The sequence below is a fragment of the Eufriesea mexicana genome, unplaced genomic scaffold (genome assembly GCF_001483705.2).
Source record: "Eufriesea mexicana isolate 0111107269 unplaced genomic scaffold, ASM148370v2 scaffold415, whole genome shotgun sequence".
Classification (NCBI taxonomy): domain Eukaryota; kingdom Metazoa; phylum Arthropoda; class Insecta; order Hymenoptera; family Apidae; genus Eufriesea; species Eufriesea mexicana.
The window spans coordinates 333,258-359,778 of NW_016908639.1; the positions used below are offsets into that span (position 1 = coordinate 333,258).

Consider the following 26,521-nt stretch of genomic DNA (forward strand, 5'->3'; position numbering starts at 1 on the left):
ACGTGTGGAACAAGAAGCGAGCGCCGTATATTCTGAATGCTCGGTTCCGTACAACTTACCGACTGCTGCATCCCCATGAAGCTTCTTCCGGCGCGCTTTTTTTTCGCGGGTAAGAAAGGGCTACGGTGCGGACACGCATCATTGTAAATGCGACGATCCACGATCGACACGGAAGAGGCTCACTAGCACAAGTGTTCCTTCGGAAACGTCACTCCTTGACCCTGGCAGCGTACACCGTGGATCAAGGAAATCTACAGTGTGACAAGTGAAAAGTCCGGTTTCGTGTAACTCGTTTGACGTGCACGCTTTGCTCGATATACATATACATATACATATACATATATACCCCGTGGCGGGAAACGACGGTTTTGACCGACAGAGGGGGCCAACGAACTCGAGTCAACTCGATAGGTGGTTCCTCTGGTGTCAGCACGAAACGGCGGGACCTACGCCGGACGACCTCGAACCTCGAACTCGACTTGACTCGACCAAGTCGTCCAGCGGCTTGCCGACGTCCTTCCTGTTGTCCTTGGTCCTCAGTGAAGGGGGACTGATCGGCCCTGGTGGTGTCCTGGGGTCGCAGATGGGAGCTGGTCTGCCACAGCCCGACAGGGTGATCAACCCCGGAAAACTATATCAGCCGTTCGGACTTCCGCTCGAGGCCTACGCTCATCTTGCTCGTCGCCCGCTAGGCTTCTCCCCGTTGATTCGGCCGCGTAAACTCGATCAAGCTGGAATTGATGGAGTTGGAGAATATCGTGGCGAACACTGTGTACCTCAAAGCGAGAGAAGGTGAGTGGCATACGATTATTTATCGCGTATACAATTGTGTCTATAGAAGAATTATTCGTTCCTCCCAGTCCCTGTCTTTTTTTCCATCGGCTGAATACTAACCTACCTTTACCTCGGGCGCGCGGCACCTGTGTCATTCGCCGGCAGCACTGTCGCTACCGGAACTATTCGCGTACTATCTTCTCGATGATAGCCATTTTTCGAAGACATACTTGTTTGTTTTTAGACGAGCTTATGTTCATTTATAGCCTTCTACACCTTTCAGGAAGCAATTCACGAAAGTTATATTAATCTTGATATCTAATCTTTCGTACAACTTAGAGGTTAGGTTTTATTGATACGAGTCAACACAAGTGTGGACTAATGTCTACCCTATGCTGAATATAGAATTAAGAGACGTAATCGGGTAAAATTGTTTAACTAACTTGTTGAAAAGTTGCTTATTATTGTTTCACTTATTATCGATTTATCGATGTATCGATCGAACAATAGAATGTCGTATATTAGGCTGAGAACCGCTGTTGTAAATGCGTTAAAAAAGGTTGTGTTGAGCATCGGGAGCTACATAGATACGGTTCCATGATATGAAACCCACGTTCAGTACCATCAACACTGACATTAAATTTCCGGTTCTTGTTCCATATCTAACTCATTCCACGCCATCTTATGTAATTGTTTTGTTACGTTGCTGCGATACAGCGCTGTTCTCTCGTGCGCCACGTGTTCTTGGCTATACGAAACACCGTAATGTGCCTTTTGTGCATCACTGAGATAGCGAGATGACTATATACACGGTAATCAAATATTTTACCACGCACAAAGTTGCTACTCATAAGACATTGAAACGAAAAGATGCAACACTGTTAAGGAATTATTCGAAAATTTTACACGAATTGTATTAGTGCATTTTGTGCATTATACTCGAGTATAAATTTTAGAAATTTATTGGAAAATGGTAATTACACGAATATTTCGTTGTGAACGAACCAAATTCCACGAAACATTTCCTATTTCATGGTCGTATCGCGACGGTTCTCTCCGTCGGTAAATTTCACGCGCGAACGGCTCGTAAGTTTTCATAAAGCGTGTTCCAAATTGTCTTTGCAGCAGGAGTGGTTCTAGGATAATTAAATAGTTTCCCGGTATTCAGCGATTTTGTGAATTGTTTTGCAAGTCCTCGAGCGTGGGACTAGTCGGGTGCTCTTAATAAACCTGTATTACCTAAATTCCCAAATTACCTAGCATCGAGTGTATGAAATATATTTCGTTTATTTAACATTTCGACAATTTTTTCGTTCGGTTTAATTTCTAAGGGAACGAAATTTTAATTAAACTAGATTAAAAAAAATTAATATACTCGTTTCCACGTCGCATTTCCAACAAGGCGACAAATTTAAAATTGAAAAAAGGGAATAAAAGTATACAAAAATGTTATAACCTCGTCCTATTCGTTATGAACAAGCCCCAATCCGATATTCCCACGAATATTTATTCGTCACACTCGTCGCCATTAGACTGCAGCAACCGACCCCAGGTCCAGGCTACTCTGTGCGAACGGTTTACATGCAAATGGCTTAATGGGAACCCGCGTCGCACAGGATCCTAATTAAACTGTATACTTTACTTTATTATGTTCTTGCTCTTTGTATCGCGTGCAATAAAGTGCGCATAGGATTGACACGAACGCGATCGCGCCCGCGCACCGTCGGTAATTGCAGATTTCATGCGGGGCCCCTAGGCGGCGTCGTTAAGGAAGCTAAACTTTCCTTTACCTAAAGCGTCCCGCGATACCAACCGCGCGGAATACTAATTAGACTAACTTCTAACACGGCTGCATGAACTGATTACAGAAGTTCTGTGTGTGTACATATACATACATACGCCATCTCGAGCGATTCTCCGTCCGTTTTGAATCGGAGATGAGTTCGACTCGGGCGGACGTGTTCTCGCCATTGTCGATCAAATATGGCCGTCGGGTATGTTCTCGCTGTATTGTTAGGTTAGGTTCTCACCGCGAGTTATTACGGGTACTGGATTATATAATATTCGCGTGATGGAATCGCTTTAATGGTTTTTAGGTTATGTCGATTAACATCGTAATATTTTTACTCGCTTTTGCTACCTTGTATTCGACGGATTTTACAGAGGTTAGGTTTTCGCTCTTCGAGGTTGTTAGTCACCCGGTATATGTCTTCCATTAGTCGAGTTTCCTGAAATTGATCGTATCACCGGCGGTTTTTCAGTATTTCAAACGTTAATTTCCAGTTTTCCAGGCGTCGTATCTACATCGAATGTTTCATAACTCTTTTTAACATTTCGTTCAGCCATCCGCGCGTACGTCGCTTATCAGATTTTCATCAGTGGTGCTACATTTCGGTAAATAATTTTCGCGCAAGATAGCACGTTTCCAAATTTTTATCCGAATTATGTAACGTCCATGTTGGAAAGAAATTCTCGAAACCCAACTACCTTAGTACCTTCGTAATGTTTGCGAATTATCAAGATATCACGCACAGATTAAACCGGGAGAGGGAGCCACAAAGGACAGAATTCCCAGAAGCAAGGAGAACGTATTCAATGTACAACAAAACAACCCCCCACCCCGTGGAAGCAGTCTCCCTTCGAAAATTCCATCAGAATCTCCAGCAGACTTATCGAACCACGATCCAATCCCGACGAACCTCCTCGACCATGAAGGAATCTCCGAGCAGGGGAAGTGTACCACCTTTCATCCGATTGAAATGCGATAAACCACAGGCAGGGACTGGAATAGCGGGGATTCCATCGATTGGTTCGCGGGGTTGGGTGCGTTGCGTGGCGGCTGGGTCGAAGAAGTGGCGAATTTTAATTAGCATAGTGGCGGCGCGCTCTCTCGTCCTGCGGCCAGGCGTCGTGAGAGGAGAGAGCGTGAGAGCGAGAGAGAGAGGGAGCCTGTTGCGTGGCTGGCACAACAGAAGTAGGTAAATGGGCTCGCGTGATGCGCCAACGACGTCAATGGGCCTATAATCGCATCGTCTCGCTGAACTTTATAAATATATAGTTGCGTGTGCATGCTTGCAGAGGAGCTGAGCTAACGTTTGCGGGAATTACGTAAGAAACCCGTTCGGGTTAATTGCGAGCCGCGAGGGTGTCGTTCTCGCCATGAATGTGGCCACTATGGGGCGGCGGACCACCGTGGGAAATGAAAGGTCAAGGAGGTGGAAAGATTACAATTTTCTTTCGGGGCTCCCTGCTGGAGGTACACTCCTGCGGGAAAGTACTCGAACGTTTACACGTGCCGGTTTTGAAAAGTAATACACGCGCGTTAAAATGGAAAATTTAAGACAATTGCGGTACACATAGCAGGGTGGAACTGTGGAGATTATGTTAAAAGCATTAGAAAATAATTCAACTATATGTACAGTACTTTATTACAAACGTGTTATACTGATGTTGACTTTTTGTGAATTTTATTTTTAGTCTTTTAATTGATGTATTCGCAAAAATAACGTATGTAGATGAATTATTGCACAGTGCATTCGACTTTCAATTTAGAGTATTTGTAGACGTCATTCTAAGTTTTTCAAATATTTTTAAAGAAGCGTAGTCAACGTAATTCCTGTTTACAGGGTGAGTTAATAGAAAAATAAGAATTTCTACTTTAACATGGATTCATTTCTTGTTGCTAATACCAGCCTTAAGACGATTTTCCACAAAACTCACTAGCGCCACCACGACCCGTAACTGTAGCCGTACCGCAGCTATCCTATATACCGTCGAATTGCTTTCTAATTTCACCGATATGGTCTTAGAACTTGCTTCTTATTACATGTACCATGTTGTTTAAAACATTCCACTCCTTAAATATAGCAAATTTAAGCGCTGGAATACTTTTGCGTACAAGTGTACACGCGGTGGAAAAATGAGGTTAAGCGAGGGGCGGTTTGATTAGGTGGAAGGGTTGATTCGAGGTTACTTCTCAAGCGTGGGTGTTCCTAAGGGATTCATACCTTGGGAATTTTGGGGTACGGAAAGGTTTATTTGATGGGGATCGAATGGGGTGCAAGAGAAGTGTATACGGCGTTGAGGGTTTTTCTACGAGAAAGATTTACGGATTCTAAAGAAAATTGCATTCCGTGGAAAAGTGGCACATGGAATTTTAGAAGCAAAAAAAGAAATACGAAGAAAAATAGTAAAGAGAGCGTTGTATGCCGGGAATTTTTATGGTATAGGAAGGTTTATTTGATCAGGACCGAACGGAGCGCAAGAGAATAGCACATCGGGCTGAAGGGTTCTTGTAAGGAGAATTTAGGAATTCTAAAGAAAATTGCATTGTGTGAGAATTGTGTATACGTATAATATTATAGAATTCTATAAATAGGAACCGAAACTCAAAGGAAAAAATGCCGGTTTAAAGAATTCTTCAAATTTTTACCCACGTTCTTCTGTATTTTACAATTATATTTTATACCTTCTTTCCAGTAATTTCGTTCGCATAATTTATACGATGTGTGCTCGCAAACCTGATATATTGCAAATATGGTAATAATTGTAATTATTTCGATGTTTCGTGTGAAACTTCTCATTTGGAGTTCCATTAATAAACTTCGTCTCGAATTTAAAAAATCTTGGAGATGTACTCAGGATGATAATCTTGCAGTTGAGTCACCTCGCAGACAGAATACATCTCGTTTCCGTTCCTCTGGAGATACTTGCGCAATTAATAAGTTGATAATAAATTCAGGATTTCCTGCTGGCACCGAGTTTTAATAATTTAATTGACTCTCTAGTTGCATTATTTATAAGAAATCGAGGAAGCGGCAGTGAGTTTCTAAATAGAACGAAACACTATTACAACATTGCAGCAAGTTGGTAATAAGCAATTCTCCTATATTCATCGAACTCACTGGTGTTAAAAATTATTTAACTTAAAAATTATTTTTCACTCCTTACAAAATTTGCTATCGTTAAATCAAGTCGATTATGTTACGATACCGTGTTACAACATTGTACCGAGTCGCGTGTAAAATATTTTTTCAAACTTCCCTGTTTCTAAAGAAAATTTTGTATCGTTACATCGAAAACAATTATGTTGTAATGTACCATTGCAATTTTTTTTTTAATACAATTTTCTATCATTAAATCAAAATGATTATATTAGAATACTTTGTTGTAACGATGCACTGAGTCGTGGATAAAATATTTTTGCAACTTTCCCTGTTTTTAAAGAAAATTATTTATCGTTACTTTGAAACAATTATGCTGTGATGTACCATTGAAACATTGCAGCTTGTTAGTAAGATACAAAGATACCCTTTGTATATCAGTCAAAGTCACTAATGTTACGAGGCATTTAATTTTCTTTATTTTTCTTCTTTTCCTCAGACAAGATATTTTTCTCGATCTTTTATCATGAAAATGAAAAGGTTCAAAGGTTGACGGTAAATATCTCTATACCGTTAGTTGCAAACGTGATCTGGTTGCATTTGCTGATCTGAAAAGCAGCGACGATTATTTTGAAACGTCACGTTTCTCTTGACGTAAGTCGGGTCGTATGAGAAATATTAAATCGGTAAATATATGCATACTATTTGATACCATTCGACACCGTTAAATTTTTCTTTTTCTCATTCGTGTGACGACTATATTATGCTCGTCCACTATTCCCTCGCTATTTTTAAGCTTAACACTTGCTGTAATTAAATAATTAAAAGTTATATTTTATATCATATATAAAATATGATCTCGATATACTTTCCCAAAAATTATATTTTTTATTATAAATAAAATATAATAGCAATCTGCTTTGGCAAAGATTATATTTTAAATGACAAATCAAGTATGGTTTCGAGCTGTTTTATCAAAGATTATATTTTAAATAATAAATAAGACGTAATTTTAGTGTATTTTGCTAAAAATTGTATTTTTTGTTGTAAACAAAATATAATAGCAATCTGCTTTGGCAAAAATTATATTTTAAATAATAAATAAAATATAATTTTAGTCTACTTTGCTAAAAATTAAACTTTATTGTAAATAAAATACAATAGCAATCTGCTTTGGCAAAGATTATATTTTAAATGACAAATAAAATATGGCCTCAAGCTATTTTATCAAAGATTATATTTTAAATAATAAATAAAATATAATTTTAGTCTCCTTTGCCAAAAATTTTAATTTTTATTGTAAATAAAGTATAATATGAATCTGCTTTGTCAAAGATTATATTTTATATTATAAATAAAATATGATTTCAAGCTATTTTATCAGAGATTATATCTCAAATAATAAATAAAATATGGTCTCAAGCTATTTTACCAAAGATTCTATTTCCTATGGCAATCATAGCCGATTCTCCAATTAAAAATGAAACATATTCCGGTATTCGTAGACTCAGAATTAATAACGTTCCTCTTCTATCGTCACAGAAATACCTTGGCAATTCATATCGTGCCTAAATTACGGTTCCGAAAATCGCAAAGAAGGGCAACCTTGCACAATCTCTCGTTCTCCTGCTAATTACCATCGTTACACATTCACGGTCTGCGGTATCCCCATTTACTAACCTTCGTCAATGAAATTCATCTGGTCGAAAAAGAAGCTCCTTGGCTGTTGAAAATCTCTGGAGTCATTAATCATAACGATGGCTTACGACGATTTCATCGCAAGTTCGAACAACGCGAGCTCTCCTCGCTTTCTATTCGCACGTGCTCCCAGAATTTAGCCCCCGACCAGTTCTCATTAATTTGCAAATGTATTCGGCTTTCACGCTGCTATACCATGATGCTGTAATGCGTTTATGACAGTTCCGAGATGAATGAGCCACTCGACAACTACCAGCTGGATTATTTTCTACAATCTATAGCATACTTTCCTTTTTGCGAAAATGTTGGTTAAATTCGTTTGCTAGTCTGCCAATTGGTTAAAATTGTGCGAGTTAAATTAACCCCCTGCACTGCAAGGATTTTTTCATCAACTCTGAGGAATTTTTTGAAAACAGGAATTTGATTTGGAGGAAAATAAATAAATAAATTATACGTATATTAGCAATTTGTTCTATCTTTATTCGATGAAAATGGAATTAAATAGAGATCCTAATTGGAAAGAAAAAATATGTAATTAATGTATCTATAATTGTTATTAATATTAGAATCATCAAGCTGATTAAAATGACTAGTTTCAAACTTTTTATAGTTACTGTTAATAAAATATATAAATAAATTATACGTATATTGGCAATTTGTTCTTTCTTTATTCGATGAAAATAAAATTAAACAGAGAACCTAATTGGAAAGAAAAAATATGTAAGTAATATATCTATAATTGTTATTAACATCAGAATCATCAAGCTGATTAAAATGACTAGCCCCAAATTTTATACAGTTGCAAAATGTTGATAATTAATATTTATTGAAATAGGAGTGTAATTATGTGTACATATTTAGTTTTCTTGTGTCATTTTAATTATTATTATTATTACATATTCTATGTATATTTTATTTGTGCTGATATATAGTGATATAATTATAATAATAATAATTCGCCTAACCCAAAGTTAAGTATGCTCGGTGAATATTCAAAGTCAATTTTCTCGAAAACGAAGAAAATCTTCGAGAAAAGAAATTTTATTCTTCTTTTTAAATTCCTTCCTGCATGTAGAATCACCCCCTTCTCGATTGTGCCATCATCGCTGGGTCATCCTGTATATATATTATATTCACATACACAGTGTTAAAAATAATACAATAATAATTGCGATGCAGTATCAAATTAATAGGGATTTTACAGTCTCGATGTTTTCGAATATTCCTGTATTTATTTGTTATCTTTTAACGTGATTTGTTTACGTTCCAGTCTATTTGTTACACGTTTTTAATTTGTTTGTTTACCTTCTGGAGTTATTTATTTGCATCCTCTATTTTCCTCGACCTTATAATTACCGAATACACCAGATAAGGGCAATTAAAAACGTACGATAAAAATAAACGTCTACATGTAATCGCGTTCCTATCTCAATGAACGTCAACGTTAATTCCGACAAAAGTAATTACACATTCTCGTCAATCGCGTACACCGAAGAGCCAGCCTGGTCGTTTCGTCTGATTCGCGTGGAATTATCGGTATCTGGAAGCGTTCGTAATTTCCCGATGATTTTATCAATGAAATTTACGATTATTTCCGTGGAAAATTGAATTGTCAACGGCGGAATGTTGACCGAACCATTTTCGAGCAATTCGTGGAAGTGGGGGTCGCGTTATCGTGGTTTTATTGAAGCCAACAACGTTGCAAACGCAATAATAATTCTGTGGCGATGATAATGCAGCGATAGTGACTGGAAGAAAACAAAGCGAGCCGATACAGCAGACTGTCAGTTTGCGTTACTGACTAACGTGATATAACTGATTATATTATCCGCGTATAAATGAAATTGGAAAAACACAGATAGCACCGAGTCACGACGTTCCAAGCAAATCGCGAGCATCTTCCTAAAATTCCACGAGTTTCATAGATTCGACATCTCACTGCAAGGAAGACGCGAGATTTCAACCCTCTGCGGTCTGCAGATTTCAGCAGAGCAAATTTAGCGTTTCGCAGTTACTTTCCTGTACAGGATTTAAAGTCCATATATGGATATTAAAACGCACAGAATTTATCGAAGCTAATTTGCGTTTAATACTACTAATAATACGTAAAAATAGAAAATTTTTAATTTCTCTAATTTTCTGTAGTTTTCTGTACTTTTCGACTTGCGAATGTCCCAAAGGGTTAAATTTCTAAGATCAATCTTGGGACCATCAAACAAGTCAAATTGATTGATTAAAATATCTCCTAAAAACTAATGATTTTTTAACGTAAATGGGTTAATACCTTTTTGTAAAGAATATGAAGGAGCATCAGCTGATGTAATAAAAAATATATTATATGATTACAGGGTTAATTTTATTGTTTCTATATTTTGTTTGTTTGTTTGTTTATTATAATCTTTGCCTTTCTGATATAGATGACTTTCGGCTGCATATGCATACTTTGTTTTCTTATGTTAATTGTTGTGCTATTATAGACTGTGTTATAATTAATGCCTATTCCTGTATTAATCCTTTGTATAAAATTGTATAAATTTACTTAAAATTGTATTAATATACTGTATAAAATTTGGAAGATTGATATTAATTAATATATCGAATTTAATGTAATGTAGCAGTGTGCGAAGTATCGAAGTCAAATAATTCTACAATTCTGTTATTATACAATTCTTTATTTACGGCTCAAAAAGGTATCGTCAGTTTTTTAGTAGAGAGTTAGTAAATGGGTTAATACCTTTTTGTAAAGAATATGAAGGAGCATCAGCTGATGTAATAAAAAATATATTATGTGATTACAGGGTTAATTTTATTGTTTCTATATTTTGTTTGTTTGTTTGTTTATTATAATCTTTGCCTTTCTGCTATAGATGACTTTCGGCTGCATATGCATACTTTGTTTTCTTATGTTAATTGTTGTGCTATTATAGACTGTGTTATAATTAATGCCTATTCCTGTATTAATCCTTTGTATAAAATTGTATAAATTTACTTAAAATTGTATTAATATACTGTATAAAATTTGGAAGATTGATATTAATTAATATATCGAATTTAATGTAATGTAGCAGTGTGCGAAGTATCGAAGTCAAATAATTCTACAATTCTGTTATTATACAATTCTTTATTTACGGCTCAAAAAGGTATCGTCAGTTTTTTAGTAGAGAATCTTTGAATTTCTACTCTTCTCTAGCCAAAAAATCGTCGAGTGCAAAGAGTTCACTCTAACTAATAGCTTAATCTAACTAATATCTCTATTTTGTCCTTTATTGCACTTGGGTTTCTTTGATCTTTTCTCTTCTCTCTATTTTTTCTATCTAACTCGGTGTCTGCTGTATAGCTTTTCCTATTTTGTGTGTGCATATTTTATATCGCTTTATTAAGAAGGGCTTTGCCTGTAAGTTTCACTAAATAAATAAATGAATAAGTAAATAAATTTATTAATATTATTTAATAAATTAATTTTATTATTAATTTATTATATTATTATTATTTATATTAATTGTTAATTTATTATTAATAAATAAATTTACCTAACCTAACCTAACCCGTAAGTTTCAATAAATAAATAAATAAATGTTACGTAAATTTGTGTATGTACACAGCTATGCATAGACAAATATTATCCATGTACCCCATGTCGTTAAACAAATCCTGTGCGACGTTTCGTTTGCACCCCTGTATCGTTAAAAAAAACCCGGAACCGCGGAGATTTCCATAACACCCCTCGAATTCAGTGCAGCAACCCCGTCTGTCCGCGTTCGATCATAGAAAACAATCACGGGAAAACACGAGGGCAAGAGGAAGAGGAGCAGGGAAATCCCCTGTCTGGGGACAGAGCGAGTGGTCGCTGATTTATCACAGAACGCACGTTGCCTCAACTCGCGACGTGACTCGACCCCTCTTTTCCGCTTCCGCAACCCTCGAGTGCACGGTCGCGGAAACGCGATCGACTGTTCGCGCAAAAACCACCCTGGTCTGCACGATCCTCCTCTGCACCCTCGTCCTTCCGCCGGCGATCGATACCGGACTGAATTTCCTTCGTCTCCTCTCTCCCGTGTCTCCTCTCCGTCGCGAGAGAGAGGATCCTTTTGAGACTCGAAAGTCGATTGCAGGAGACCGTGGTCGAATCGCGTACCTAGAGGGGCGACTCTGCTAATTTTCCGCGAGAGCGTTGGTTTAAGGCTGGTCCCTATGTATCCGAACTTTTGATCACTGCGGATTTTATATTCCAATCGGGAAATTTCTGGAATTCTCGAAGAATAATTAGCATATTTTATGGATTTATGGATTATGTAATAGTACTTCAGCTGGTGCAGGTTTTGCGAAGAGTTAGATGGAGAAATGATGGAGAAGAATTTCCAATGATAAATTAACTCGTCATCGAGGATTAATAATATTTTTTAGACCCCTTTATAGTAGGATTACAGTTTTCTTTTTTAATAGTATTTTAGCTATTATTTAGAGTGAATATTTTTTTACCCCTTTGTGAAAAATTAGGTATTGGGCGATGGATAAAATTTTCCAATGATAAATTAATTCGTCATTGGAATTAATAATATTTTTTAGACCCCTTTATAGTAGGATTATATTTTTCTTTCCCAATAACATTTTAGCTATTATTTGCAGTGAATACTTTTTTAGCCTTTTGTGAAAAATTAGGTATTGGACGATGGAGAAGAATTTCCAATGATAAATTAATTTATCATCGAGGGTTAATAATATTTTTTAACACCCTTTATAGTAGAACTAGATTTTCTTAATTTTTCTATACTTCCTATATTAATTTTTATGAATTTATTTATGTTCGTTTTTCCAAATAAATATTTAACACTAGACCTACCACTCTGCAATAAGTACCAAACTATAATATACCTTATCGATGATAATTAAAAAATAAATAAATAAATAAATCACGTTCGAATAAAAATCGATATTTTTCCAAAAATAACTGCATACTCTCACCAACTGCAAATTTAAATGATCTAAAGCAATTCATTTTAAACCCTTAGATAGTTCTAGTGATAAATCAGCCATTTTATACTATATCACACGATATAAAACCACTTTTGGTAAGTAGAGAATTAAATCGCAATTATTACGAGTATCTGTATTTGATTTCGTTATTGAATGCGTTAATGAACGAAGATATAACCTGTTGATTCTGTACGAAGACGACGTGTAGTCAGTTTGTTAGTAATTTAGTAATTAATCCATCTTACTGACATTTATTCTGGAAGTTTGTAATCGAGCACGAATCGTTCTCCATGGGAATTGACATGTATGGGGGTGGGTTCATCGAAAGGGCTGTTCGTCGGGAAAAAATGGAATCTTTCTCGATCCATCGATACTTCGGGAAACTATTAATTACCGGCTGGCAAAACGGAACCGTTCCACTTCACCCGCGGTTTCCTGCCGACCGGAAGCTATTCGACTCTACCCTGCGCTATCGATTATCCACGGAACGGGGTCCCATTCGTTCTCGGTCCAGGAACTTGCTCGTCTGAAAAATCACGAAGATTTCTGCCACTCCTTTTTACCATTTAATCCTCGATGCACCCATAATGGAGAATTTTATTTTTACTCATCACGATTATTACTTTTCTTGCCTTACCTTAGGTACGCTCCTAGTACGACAATTCGTTTATTAACCCTATGCACTCGATAATTTCTTCACTACGGAAGAGTAGGAATTCAAAGATCCCCTGCCATAAGACTGACGATATTTTTTAGCACAGTAAATAGAAAATCGTATAATAATTAACACATAACAATACCTCGCACACTACTACGTTATCTTAAATTTACTATATTAATAAATATCAGTCTCCAAAACTTTATTAAATCACAATTGAATTCGTCTCTCGAGTGTAAAGTTTAATAAAATATTTTATTTATATTATTTTTTGATTTAAAATTCTTAATCAGTTTTTGTTGCAGGGACTTTCATTTATAATCGAATTTTTATTCCTGGCTGGTTTTTATTGTACAGTTTTCTTATCTTATCGCAGTTACATTTGCATCCTAATTAGCTATTTATTTAAAGTCCTGAGAGTATTTTAATTCTGATAGCTTTTAACGTAAAATTCCTAATGAACTTTTGTTGTGCAGACTTTTATTTATAATTCAATTTCTTTTCTTCCTGCATTTTTATTAAAAAATTTATTTATCTAGGAAACATTTGTGTTATAATTAATGATTCGTTAACAGTCTCACAAATATTTTAATTTTTATAATTTTCAATGCAAAATTCCTTAACAAATTTTCATTATAGAAAAATTAATTTACAATTGAATTTTTATTCCATAAAATTTTCTTGTTTCAGGTACATTTGTATTATAATTAATTATTCGTAGAATAATTAAATATTTTAACTTTGATAATTTTCAATGCAAAATTCCTGAACAAATTTCCATTATAGAAAAATTAATTTACAGTTGAATTTTTGTTCCATAAAATTTTCTTGTATCAGGTATATTTGTATTATAATTAATTATTCGTAGAATATCCTATAAATATTTTAACTTTAATAATTTTCAATGCAAAATTTTTTAACAAATTTCCATTATAGAAAAATTAATTTACAGTTGAATTTTTGTTCCATAAAATTTTCTTGTATCAGGTACATCTGTATTATAATATATTATTCATTGAAAGTCCCACAGATATTTCAACTCTGATAATTTTCACTGCAAAATTCCTTATTCGTCGAACCATTAAATTTTTATCGGAAAATTTTCATTTCTGAACTCGCCTTTCCCTTTCATCGTTTTCCTTTTCGCGAGAAACTTATAATTACCGTGGCATAAAGTTTCGTTGATCGATCGACGGAGAAAGAATTCGTGATTAGCTCCGTGGAAACACTTTTCCTTGTCATAAGTCGGATTTTCGCGAATAAGATATTCCGTCGGTTGTTCGAGGATCGCGAGGGAATTCCGATGACGCTTATCGTTGTACGTACAATTTGTACAAATTAGCAAAGCAGCGGGTCCAATCTGATAACGTCGCGGACACGTGTGACCGAATGTACCCCCTAAAAATAGGTTCTGCCGGAGATGGGGTGCGCAAAGCGGGGACAGGAGTCGAAGAGGCATGCGAGTGACATGCGAGGGTGGAAATTCGAAAAGGTTTTCGTCGTCGGAGACGATAATTGCACGGTCTGCAAATTTCCCATTCGTATCTCTCCGTCGAATTTTTTCGCGAATACACGGAGAGTTATTTCAAAATTTCCCACGAACCGTCGCGTCTAAACAATGATAATAAAGATAACAATAATAACGAAATACTTCCGTCGAATATTTTTCATTTATGTGTACACACGAATTATTTAAAAATTTTTTGTCAAACTATCTCGTTTAAATAATGAGAAAAATAATAAAAGTAATAGAGAAATATAATATATTTAATTAATATATTTAATATAATATAACATCGTCCTTTTATTTATATATATACGAACTATTTTAAAATCTTGGTCAAACTGTTTTATCTAAACAATAATAATAATAATAACAATAATAATAATAACAACAATAATAGAGAAATTCTTCCATCGAATTTTATTTTATGTATATGTATACCAATTATTTTAAAATCTTGGTCAAACTGTTTTATCTAAACAACAATAATAATAATAACAATAATAGAGAAATATTTCCATCGAATTTTATTTTATTTATATATATACACGAATTATTTAAAAATCTTGGTTAAACTGTTTTATCTAAACAATGAGAATAATAACAATAATAATAATAATGAAATACTTCCGTCGAATTTTTTTTATTTATGTGTACACACGAATTATTTAAAAATCTTGGTCAAACTGTTTTATCTAAACAATGAAAATAATAATAACAATAATGATGAAATACTTTCATCGAATTTTTGTTATTTACGTGTACACAAATTTTGTAAAAATCAGTGTCCCCATAGGGGTTTCAACTGTTTCAACTGTTGTCATCAAACATCGTTGATAATAATAATAATAATTATAGTAGTATATTTACATGAAATTTTTTAACGAATGTGTACGAATTATTTAAAAATCTTGGCCAAATTAATTTAATTACATAATGGTAATAATAATAATAACGAGATTTTTCCACGGAATGTTTTCATTAATATAAAAAAATTATTTAAAATTCTTGGCCAAAATAATTGATTGAAATGATAATAATAATACCTGCCAACAGAATTCTTTTTCATATATAAACGAATTCTATGAATAATGGTAATAAAAATAATAAAAATGAAATCTTTTCATCGGATTCTTATGCGAATTATTTAAACATCTCTCAATTAGACAAACTGTTTTATATAATAATAACGATGCTGATAGTAAGAATAATAATTAAACATGAAAATTTATGCGAAAAATTAGTGGAAAAGGGACGACTCGTTTTCAACAATTGACTACATCTACCTTTATAATTTCTCGTGCAATATTTACTTCAACTGTCGTCGCCAAGAAATCGAATTCTTCCTCTCGAATTTTTCTCAGCGCAAAAGCGAAAATTCTCAAGCACCGTTCTCCAATTTACCAGCACATTCGCAACGTCGAATCGCAGAAATGGCTCCTTTATTGCAGTTTTAATTAGCGTGGATGGCTGCAAGACGGGAACCGTTGCATAATTGAAACGCTCCGAGCCAGGGAAATCACCGTTCCCTCGCCAATTTATTTTCCTCTATGTACCAACAGTATCAATAATTAACAGCCTCCGTGAATTGTTGAACATTCGTATCAAACGTTATTTCGACGTTCCACGTTCGACGAATTAAAAAATAAAAATAAGAAAGAAACAATTCCCCATTTAATTCCCTATTTAATCGTCATTTATCATTGATCTTATTATCGCTAATTTTCAACTCGATCGTTATTTTCCAGGCGGTGGTGACAGCAACAAGGGTAAGAGTAAAAAATGGCGGAAGATACTCCAGTTCCCACACATCTCCCAGTGCATCGGCCTAAAAGATAAGCTGGGTGAGTTTCCATGAATGCGTTATGACCATTATTTTCCTCGTCTTCGTCTATATTCCAACGAACCTTCAATCCTCTTATTCTTCTAATCCGCCGACTGATAATCAGATGACGATAAGAGGGATAAGTGAGAAAGAGAGGAGAGTAGGTCTGGGCCAGACGCGCCAATTAAAATCTTCGGCGACTGTTTGTCCTCGGTTCGCGAACTTTTGATCTCCAGCGTTCCAGATTCGGTCTTGCACAGAATCGTCGGATGAACTGCTGTCGAGAGACGACAAGTGTCTCACGTAGTGTCCTTTTTTGAAAAATTTTTGGAAATTCGAGATATCCCGGTTTATGCTTTTGTCACGATTGATTTATTATTTCGCGAACTTTTGATCTCGAACCTTTCAGATTCCATTTTGCCTCGACGACAAGTTTTATAGTTATAGTTAGTGTTAATTATAATTTTTATTATAGAAAAGTAAATATACAGCGTCGCTTTAAAATTCGAATTTCATTATTAACCAAACCAATTATTAATTTTTAATTTTCGCAATTAATAAAATTATTATGAAATCCAATTATTTTTTTATTTTCAAACCAAGAGGTAAATGTATACTTTAACACTTTAAAATTCGAATTTATTATTAACCAAACCAATTATCAATTTTTAATTTCCACGATTAAAAAAATTATTATTCAGTTCAATTATTTTTTTATTCTCAAACCAAGGAGTAAATATATTCTTCTACACTTTAAAATTCGAATTTTATTATTAATCAAACCAATTAACAATTTTTAATTTTCAAAATTAAAAGAATTTCTATTCAATCCAATTATTTTTTATTCTCAACCTAAACAATAAATATATATTATCATTTTAAAATTCGAATTTTATTATTAACCGAACCAATTATCAATTTTTAATTTTCGCAATTAAAAAAATTACCATTCAATCCAATTATTTTTTATTCTCAACCTAAACAATAAATATATATTATCATTTTAAAATTCGAATTTTATTATTAACCGAACCAATTATCAATTTTTAATTTTCGCAATTAAAAAAATTACCATTCAATCCAATTATTTTTTATTCTCAACCTAAACAATAAATATATATTATCATTTTAAAATTCGAATTTTATTATTAACCGAACCAATTATCAATTTTTAATTTTCGCAATTAAAAAAATTACCATTCAATCCAATTATTTTTTATTCTCAACCTAAACAATAAATATATATTATCATTTTAAAATTCGAATTTTATTATTAACCGAACCAATTATCAATTTTTAATTTTCGCAATTAAAAAAATTACCATTCAATCCAATTATTTTTTATTCTCAACCTAAACAATAAATATATATTATCATTTTAAAATTCGAATTTTATTATTAACCGAACCAATTATCAATTTTTAATTTTCGCAATTAAAAAAATTACCATTCAATCCAATTATTTTTTATTCTCAACCTAAACAATAAATATATATTATCATTTTAAAATTCGAATTTTATTATTAACCGAACCAATTATCAATTTTTAATTTTCGCAATTAAAAAAATTACCATTCAATCCAATTATTTTTTATTCTCAACCTAAGAAGTAAATATACATCACCACCTTAAAATTCGAATTTTATTATGAATCAAACTAATTATCAATTTTTAACTAAACTGAAGAAGTAAATATAAGTAATTCTATCATTAGCCGAATGAATTATGAATAAATCCCAGGTCAATCAATTTTCATCCACCCATCTGACCCACTGCGGTGTTCCAAATCCGATGAAAATCGTTTCGCTACATCAGCGAGGCATTGCATCGCGAAATCCGAGACTTTCCCCATAAAGATAAGACCGAGTTTCCTCTGTATCTTTCTTTTGCATCGGCCATTTATCGCCACTAGAAACTAGAAGCCGTAATCAACCCCCTCAGCCGTCCTCCACCACCGGCTGCACCCCAGTGCAAACGAAAGCATCCTCATAAAGGGTTAATCGCGTCCGACTGGCTCCTTTTCAAAACTAGGACACGGTATCTGCCCGTCCGTCTCTTTCTGATCACGGTTTCCCCATGAGTCTCGTGGCCTAATCAACGCGTCACCCTCTGACGACCTCGTGCCGGATTATTGAATCTCACGCGAGCGTGAAAAAACGCCAACTAGAGGAGACTATGGTTAGATAAGGAGCTGTTGGAAGCTTCGTTGTGTCGGTTAATTAAGCCGTGATGAGAGCCCAAGGCGACGAAAGTGTCTCCTTTCATGGAGGAGTGGCTCACGCCTCTAACTCGATGGCAGAGGGTGAGATATTACGGCTGATTGATGAGCCAGGGTTGATTGATCGGCGAACAACGAGTTTCGTGGGGTGTTTTGTGATTGAAATTGGATGGATCGCTGTTGGGTAGGGGAGCACCCGCAGTTTCCTGGTTATTGAGCAGAGGATTTGTTGGATTAGGTGTAATCCTGTAGACTCTGGCTTGGGTTAGGCTTCGGGAACGCAGAGATTCTTTTTTCTTTTCTTCTTTTTAATTTTTTGGGGGGTGGTGAGTGGTTTTGAATGTGGTTTAATATTGGGGTGGATTAGGGGTCGAAATTGTAGAGGGACCTGCTAGACAAAATGGCGCTTTGAGAAAGGGGTCTTTAAACATTTGGGAGGTTGATATTCCTAGGTTGTTTTATACTGTAATGTGGCTAACTTCAGAGACTTTGGTAGACGTGTTTAGGATAAATAGATATATAAATAATATATTTCTCGTTGATATACATACATAAATACATATGTATTTCTTAATTTTGTGCAAGAAGAGTCTGAAAATGCTGAGGACCTTTTATCTCAATTATTAAAAGTTTGAGGCTACTTTTGGGTAAATTATTGTAAATCATAACCTTCACTGAGATAGAAATGTAATTATATGCATCTAGTTATTTTTTTGTTTGTTTATAATATAGCAATTATTGTTTTTATTGTATTTTTATTTTATAATATTGTAATTACTTTTTTACAACTCGAAATGACGAATTGGTAGTTCTAGTGTTAAGTGAAATTGAACTGGGAGCATTGTAATAAAATAATAGTAACATAAATAATTTATTAGGGTTAGTTTACAATTTCTGATAGCTTTAAATATAATACGTTCAAAATTTGTTTTTGAATTTCATCGTAAATAATTTTGCGAGTTTAATTTATATGTTATTGTGACTTTGCACTTTCCTTGTTCAAAGTCAGACGATATCTAATTTTGTAATCCATTGTTATATATTATTTGGATAGGAAATAAATTGAAATTTTTATTATCGGTGAAAAATAGGTTAATGTTGTTTCGTAGAGAGCTATATTAATGTTACGAGCAACTTCTGCAGCGTTATGTTCAAATTTAAACTCGAATAAGCAAACTATTCGAATTCAATGTTGATCCATGTTCGCTTTGATATTTAGATATAAAATGGCAGGTGGCCATTTTATAAGGAAGTTAATAAAACTGTGATCACGTGATCACCTGCTCGATGTGTAATACAATAAATATCGTTCAATAAAATTTTATTGTACAGCACATGTTCCCATTAAATTTTGCAAGTCAATTTTTCACTCGTTTATGAGGCGGCCATTTTTGTTATACACTAGTATTTTTAGAAAGGTTATGTTCGATTTACATTATTCAAAATTATACATGATTCTTTTAGGAATTATATTTTAGGAATATTTTTTATGAAATTCGTAGAAAAGGACGGCCATTTTGTGTGTAATAAACTATACACGAGGATAATCTAGTAACTTTTCAGTCAGTTTAATACAAAATATCTGGAAGACTATATTTTTAGGAATTATATATACTAAGAAATTTGAGAAGAAAGCCGGCCATTTTGTGTGCGACAAACTGGACACGAGTGAAATCTAGTAACTTTTCAAGCAATCTGGCGCGAAATATTTGAATCCAATATGACAAGAAATGTTAATTTTTATACGCGAAATTCGTAGGAGAAAGCGAATGGATATACAGCATTGTGAGTTTCGCAAAATTAATTCTCCAACCTGACCTTATCCACCGGGAACCAACCGCGGGATTTCAGGGCTGCCGATAATCGCGAAATCACGTCGAAAATGGCCGTGGATTATCGGGCTCTCCGGCGAACACGCGCAAGAATATACCCCGCGCAACTCGATTAGTCCCACGGTTCTCGACGCGGCATTTCATAATTGAGAAGCGATGGGAGCCCATCGAGTGGTCGTAAAGAAATTAACACGACGCGTAATTGAGTGATTGATGCCTGAGGAACCGCCTAGACCTCGCTTCACCCTCGTTCAAACGTTCGCTTTCGACCGACTCTACAGCGCGTTTCAGAACCTGCGGTCACGTGGTCGAAAATGGCGTCAAACTGATTGTATTTACGTACCACTGAATTTTCATTCTCGAAAATGCAACAGGTATAGAAACTTTCGGACTTAAGTCGGGAAAATACGGAAGAATTAATAATACAATTAAAAATAACCTCAAAAAAAACAATTATTAATATTCTCTCGAATTTCTTTAATTTTTTAATATTAATAAAATTGCTAATCTTATTTACTAATTAGTAATTTCTCGATATTGATAAAATTATTAATATTAAAAATTCAGACATAGTTAATAGAAATCAAAAATATAGTATTAGAAAATTGCAGTTTTGAACCTACCTATATCAGTGATAGATTAAATTTGTTTTTCATTTGTGAAGAATATATAGAGGTGTTTTTGCGGTTTATATGGATCATGGAGACTTAAAAGGAATTTAGAAAGATACGATCGCTATTCATTAACAGTTTGCCTGTTTTATTGATGCAGACATCAGGTACAGTTATGTGGTGGATCAACAGCCGATCGGTCGGCTGTTGTTCAGGCAGTTCTGCCAGGACAAGAAGCCAGCTTACCATCGGTACAACCTCTTCCTGGACGCCATTGAGAAGTATGAGATCGAGATGGATGAGAATCGGACCGAGCTGGCGAAGGACCTGTTCGAGCAATACTTGAAGAGAGAGGGCTCGGAGGTCGTCGACATCCTAAAAGATTCTTTGATCGCCCAGTGTGAGCAGAGGCTCAGCACTGGTGGCAAGGAGCTCTTTGTGGAGATCGCGCAGACCGTGAAAAACTTCCTGGCCGGTGAACCTTTTTCAGCTTTTCAAACCAGCTTTTACTTCTACAGGTAATTTTCAAAGTTGGCGACCCATTATTGCCAACTCCTTTTGGGAAATCTTTCCGAGAAATCATCTTGAAAGTTTATCTTTTAAAAATATTTCAAAACTATTCGCGAATGACAAACGGCTGTAAAACATAATAATAATCTATGGAGTAGTGGTGAACGGGAAAATAAAATTAACGTAATTGGATTTTGCTGATCCGCGTGTTCAGTGAAAAATTATCTAGAATAACCACTCTAGCCTTCCGCTCAAATTTCCAGCCAGAACTGTCAATCAATCTTATCCTTATCTTTCCGACAAAGCTTCCCATTAAGAGTCCCCTAATCGCCAAATATTTGTCTATGGCAATACCACTCTTATCAATGACATCAATTCTAACTATTACTCGCTTCTTCCAGGTATCTCCAGTGGAAGTGGTTGGAGGCCCAGCCAGTCACGTACAAGACCTTCCGTATGTACAGAGTGCTAGGAAAGGGTGGGTTTGGCGAAGTGTGCGCTTGTCAGGTACGAGCAACAGGCAAAATGTACGCCTGCAAGAAATTGGAGAAGAAACGTATCAAGAAACGTAAGGGGGAGGCCATGGTTCTCATAGAAAAGAATATCTTGCAGAAAATCAACTCTAAATTCGTCGTATCCCTGGCATACGCCTATGAGACCAAGGACGCGTTATGTCTAGTGCTGACCATTATGAACGGCGGGGATTTGAAGTTCCACATTTATAATATGGGCGGAGAGCCTGGTTTCGACATCAACAGGGCCAGGTTCTATGCAGCCGAGGTAGTCTGTGGCTTGGAGCACTTGCATTTACAAGGGATAGTCTACAGGGACTGTAAACCGGAGAATATTCTGCTGGATGATCATGGACATGTGAGAATATCTGATCTTGGTCTGGCTGTGGAGATCACAGAGGGCGATATGGTAACAGGAAGGGTAGGAACAGTTGGATATATGGCCCCAGAAGTGATCGATAACGAGAAATATACATTTTCTCCGGACTGGTTTAGTTTTGGGTGCCTTTTGTACGAGATGATAGAAGGGCAAGCTCCGTTTCGTGCCAGGAAGGAGAAGGTGAAGCGAGAGGAGGTAGATAGGAGAGTGAAGGAGGATCAGGAAAGGTATTCCACCAAGTTCACCGAGGAGGCGAAAGGTTTGTGCCAGCAATTATTGAAGAAGAGTCCGAAGAACAGATTGGGTTGCAGGTGTGGCAGACACGGCGCTAAGGAAGTAAAGTTACACAGCTTTTTTCAGTGCTTAAACTGGAAGAGGGTCGAGGCCGGTATGTGGGAACCGCCGTTTGTACCGGATGTGAGTAGGTGTCGTTCAAGCCGATTTTACTTTGTCTTTTCTAATATTCCTTCATTTGGAGAGAATGGCACTTATGTTACATAACTCTTTCGGTATTCCTCTACCGAGGAAGCTTGAGATCCTTCAAATATACAACTTACAAGGGGACTGCAAGGCCTTCCAATCATCGATTTCGTTCAAATTTTGTGGGATGGTAGATTTAGTTCCCTTGATGATGAAGATTGCTACTACACCAAACCATTACATGGTAACCTCTCTAAACAGAATCGAATTAAACCTACGATAAATCTTCAATTGTAAATATCTTAAAAATTATTGAGTAGTGCCACCTACAATCATATACCTTCACCATCAAGGGATCTAAATCTACCATCCTACAAAATTTGAACCAAATCCGTCACTCGAAGGCTTTGCAGTTTCCTTGTTAGTTAATATTGATTATTCTTGACTATTTTCCTGTGTGTTTACTCGCAAAGATTTATTAATTCCTCGTTTCACTATGCGGAATCGCATAGTAGTGTCTAGATTACTCTAAAATAAATAGTCATTAAGAAAATCAATAGTTGGAGGGTCAAAATTCTACATGGCACTTTATATATCTCTCCCTTGTATTTAAAGATTCAGCAGATGTATCAGAAAAGACTGTTATTTATGTTCCTTATGGAAATCATTAACGTTGATCGTTTCTGCTTGCAGCCTCATGCAGTGTACGCTAAGGATGTGTTAGACATTGAGCAGTTCTCCACGGTGAAAGGTGTCAATTTGGATGCCACCGACGATACCTTTTACAGCAAATTCAATACCGGCAGCGTATCCATTCCATGGCAGAACGAGGTAAGCCTTTTAACATTTCCCCGGTGTTTATATCAGGCTGCAAAGAGAAAGGGTGAACGCCCTGACGTAATGGAATATCAAAAGGTACTACTTCTCCACTTATACCGAAAAATATAGCACACCGAAAGTGTTTCTTGTACGTCATAGATGGTCTGAGTCCAATGAACTCGTTTGAGCATTCAGAATGATTTACATGCTGATCAACTGTAGCTCAGTTTATCATAAAGATTTATGTTTCGTCCGATCAAAGAGATTCTATTTTCTGCACACTGAAACTGGCCCTCTTTGTTCCAGATGATAGAGACTGAGTGTTTTAAGGAACTGAACGTGTTAGGTCCTAACAACACACCTACTCCTGATCTGTTGATCAACCATCCGCCACCGAATAACGAGAACAGAGGCTGTTTCCCATTCCGAAGACAGGTGAATTTTTTCTTCTAGTTTTCCTTGTATTTTTGTTTAAACAAACTAAACACGTGGGATCTGAAGAAGGAAATAAAAACCTGAAGTCAGACCTGAGAGCATAAGATAAGAGTGCTTGAAATATTCGCTTGATTAACGCATTTCCTGCTTACAATATTGATCATAATTGATATTACATGGAGAATAGTCGCAGTTTTTATAATAAATATTCGATTTTTTTGAATATAGAAAAAGCAGAGTGCTCGTACAAGACAGATACCATTATCAGAGTGCCATCTGTTGGAGTTGTCACAGAGCCAAAACTCGGAGATGCCAGCCAGCTGATCCAAGATGAACGCGAGTAGTGTGAATCAACCGACGTCGTCGTCCGTGCGACGTCGTCGTTGCGGACGACGCCGACGGGCGCTCAAATGCTGCCCGAAGCTGCTTTAAGACAGGAAACAGAACAAGAACGAAACAGCTCCGTGACATTGGCGCCGATTTTTGGTGTGCAATCCCATAAGATTCGCACTCATGTATAAGAGTGCTGGCTGAGAGGAGGCACTGTCAGCTCTGTAAGCACACTGACGCATGTTTTCTCAGGTTTCTCGGGGCAGAGAGCGACGAATCCGTTGATAATCGCTAGGATGATACACTCAAGTGCGTTTGTAGTAAGGGTAACTCAGAAATAGCGTATCCTGTTCTTGAAATCCAAGAGAGATGTTGCTCTTGTTGCAAATGAAGGATAGAGTGCAACTATAAATGTAGTCGTTACATCGAAATATGCAATTATTCGCGTACGAAATTGGTTATGAAATATATTCATTCTTGCGTGTGCAGCACTCGTATATATATTTCATTAAATGCAAAAAATTTAACAGTAGATATGCATCAAATGTAGAATTCTTATTGTCTCTTATGGCCATCATTGAATGATGTTCTTTATTTAATTGGTGCATATGTGTGTTTAAGTACATTCGCTATCAATGTACAGAAACAAGCAAGCATTATTTCAGCGTCCATACGTGTGAAATGTTCGCGTAGATACGTATGTGAGCAACGCAATTACGCGTCGGTAATTGGGGTCGCGTGCATGTAATTTTGTATGTGTACTTAGTGCAGCCGACAGGCGCGTGCACACGCGATAATGATAGCAAGAGCGTTATTGAGGGATAAAGCAAATGTACATGCGAAAATTGCAATATGATAAAGATTTGATGGGAAAAGAACGCTCTGATGGAACCGACAAAATTTTCTTTCGTTTTTAGCAAGTTTCAGAGGCATTCATTTCATTCAGTTTGTATTCTAACTGAAGTTGAATCTATATGCTACTCAAAATAATCATAGGACCGCTCCTATTCGTGCAATTTAATATTTTGAAAGATATTCCTGGTATCTTTTATTCTTGATACTTTATTACTTTTTCAACGTCTATGGTCCCCTGGTTATTTTGAGCAATGTAGAAAGAACGTGGTCTAAGATTAAGGCGAAATCTTTTGCGGTTAATGTGTTCTTTGTTGAGTAACAATCTTCCAATTTCATTTTGGAATATATATAAATTGCATTGCTCAAAGTAGAATCCTACACTCAAATTATGTCTCGAAAATTCCAGGCTACTGTGTAAATTAAGGATTAAGTTCAAGAACGAGATGTTCTAATTATTTTGAGCAGTGTAATCATCATCTGCCTAATTAGTTCAAGTTTCTTCTCAAGTGGGACTCGAGCGGATAGATGCATTTAGGGAGCGTTGAAAGTCTGTGTTTTGATAATACTTTTACTTTTTGACGGATGTTTGCGTGTACATATACATAATTCTTCTTTTTTAGTATGAATGGTTTTAAATGAGGAGAAACCCGTCCTGAAATACGCACAAATCGGTATGCGATTCATTTTTTCTCTCTACAAATGATTCAGTTCGAATAGTATATCGAGAAACCATACCTTTTGATCGAACGTTTGCAAGGCCTTTTCGAGAAAAAAATTTATGAATCGCACAGATGACGAAGCGTACAAGTACTACCAGGCACACACTCAGATTTATTTATACGATAATGTTGAGAAGAATTTTTGCGCTATCGAAAATCGATAAAGGATTCGCGATAAGTATGTAAACGAGAATACGAGGCTGATAGCGAATCCAGAAGCAGTAATGTCTTTTAATATTGATGAATTGTGACGGTTACGTGACTCGTTTTATTGGTCTTTGATTCTCGCCATTTTGTTCCTTTTTTTTCCAAGGATTATATTATACATCATGCCGAGGTATATTGATCGTACAGCATGAATGGACTGGCAAGCGATTAATTTACACAAATTTTATAGATATACATGAATTCAATTTTAATTCGATACGATTGTTTTATATAATGATACATTATGTACAATTGTTCTCAATGATTGCCTATATTTACGGAATGTTTGCTTGACAGTCTATTCATTAGTAATATTTATGTACTATTGCGTATTTAAAGTAAACAGACATGTATGTCT

The 26,521-nt window shown here is 35.6% G+C and overlaps 1 protein-coding gene across 1 annotated transcript; it reads left to right on the top strand.

The window, feature by feature from the left end:
- The first annotated feature begins 676 nt into the window (after positions 1-676).
- Positions 677-24,633, top strand: Gprk2 (G protein-coupled receptor kinase 2). Its single transcript, XM_017897312.1, has 7 exons — positions 677-792; positions 16,240-16,335; positions 21,138-21,495; positions 21,889-22,795; positions 23,492-23,629; positions 23,924-24,052; positions 24,281-24,633. The coding sequence occupies exons 1-7, from the start codon at positions 741-743 to the stop codon at positions 24,374-24,376; spliced, it is 1,776 nt and encodes a 591-aa protein (XP_017752801.1). The 5' UTR covers positions 677-740; the 3' UTR covers positions 24,377-24,633.
- The last annotated feature ends 1,888 nt before the right edge of the window (positions 24,634-26,521 follow it).

What these genes read in the sequence shown, in the direction of transcription:
- Gprk2 (XM_017897312.1), top strand. Translation starts at nt 741, where the DNA reads ATGGAGTTGGAGAATATCGTGGCGAACACTGTGTACCTCAAAGCGAGA. An exon ending in ACCAGCTTTTACTTCTACAG is followed by an intron (nt 21,496 to 21,888) that starts GTAATTTTCAAA and finishes CGCTTCTTCCAG; the next exon opens with GTATCTCCAGTGGAAGTGGT. An exon ending in AACCGCCGTTTGTACCGGAT is followed by an intron (nt 22,796 to 23,491) that starts GTGAGTAGGTGT and finishes TTCTGCTTGCAG; the next exon opens with CCTCATGCAGTGTACGCTAA.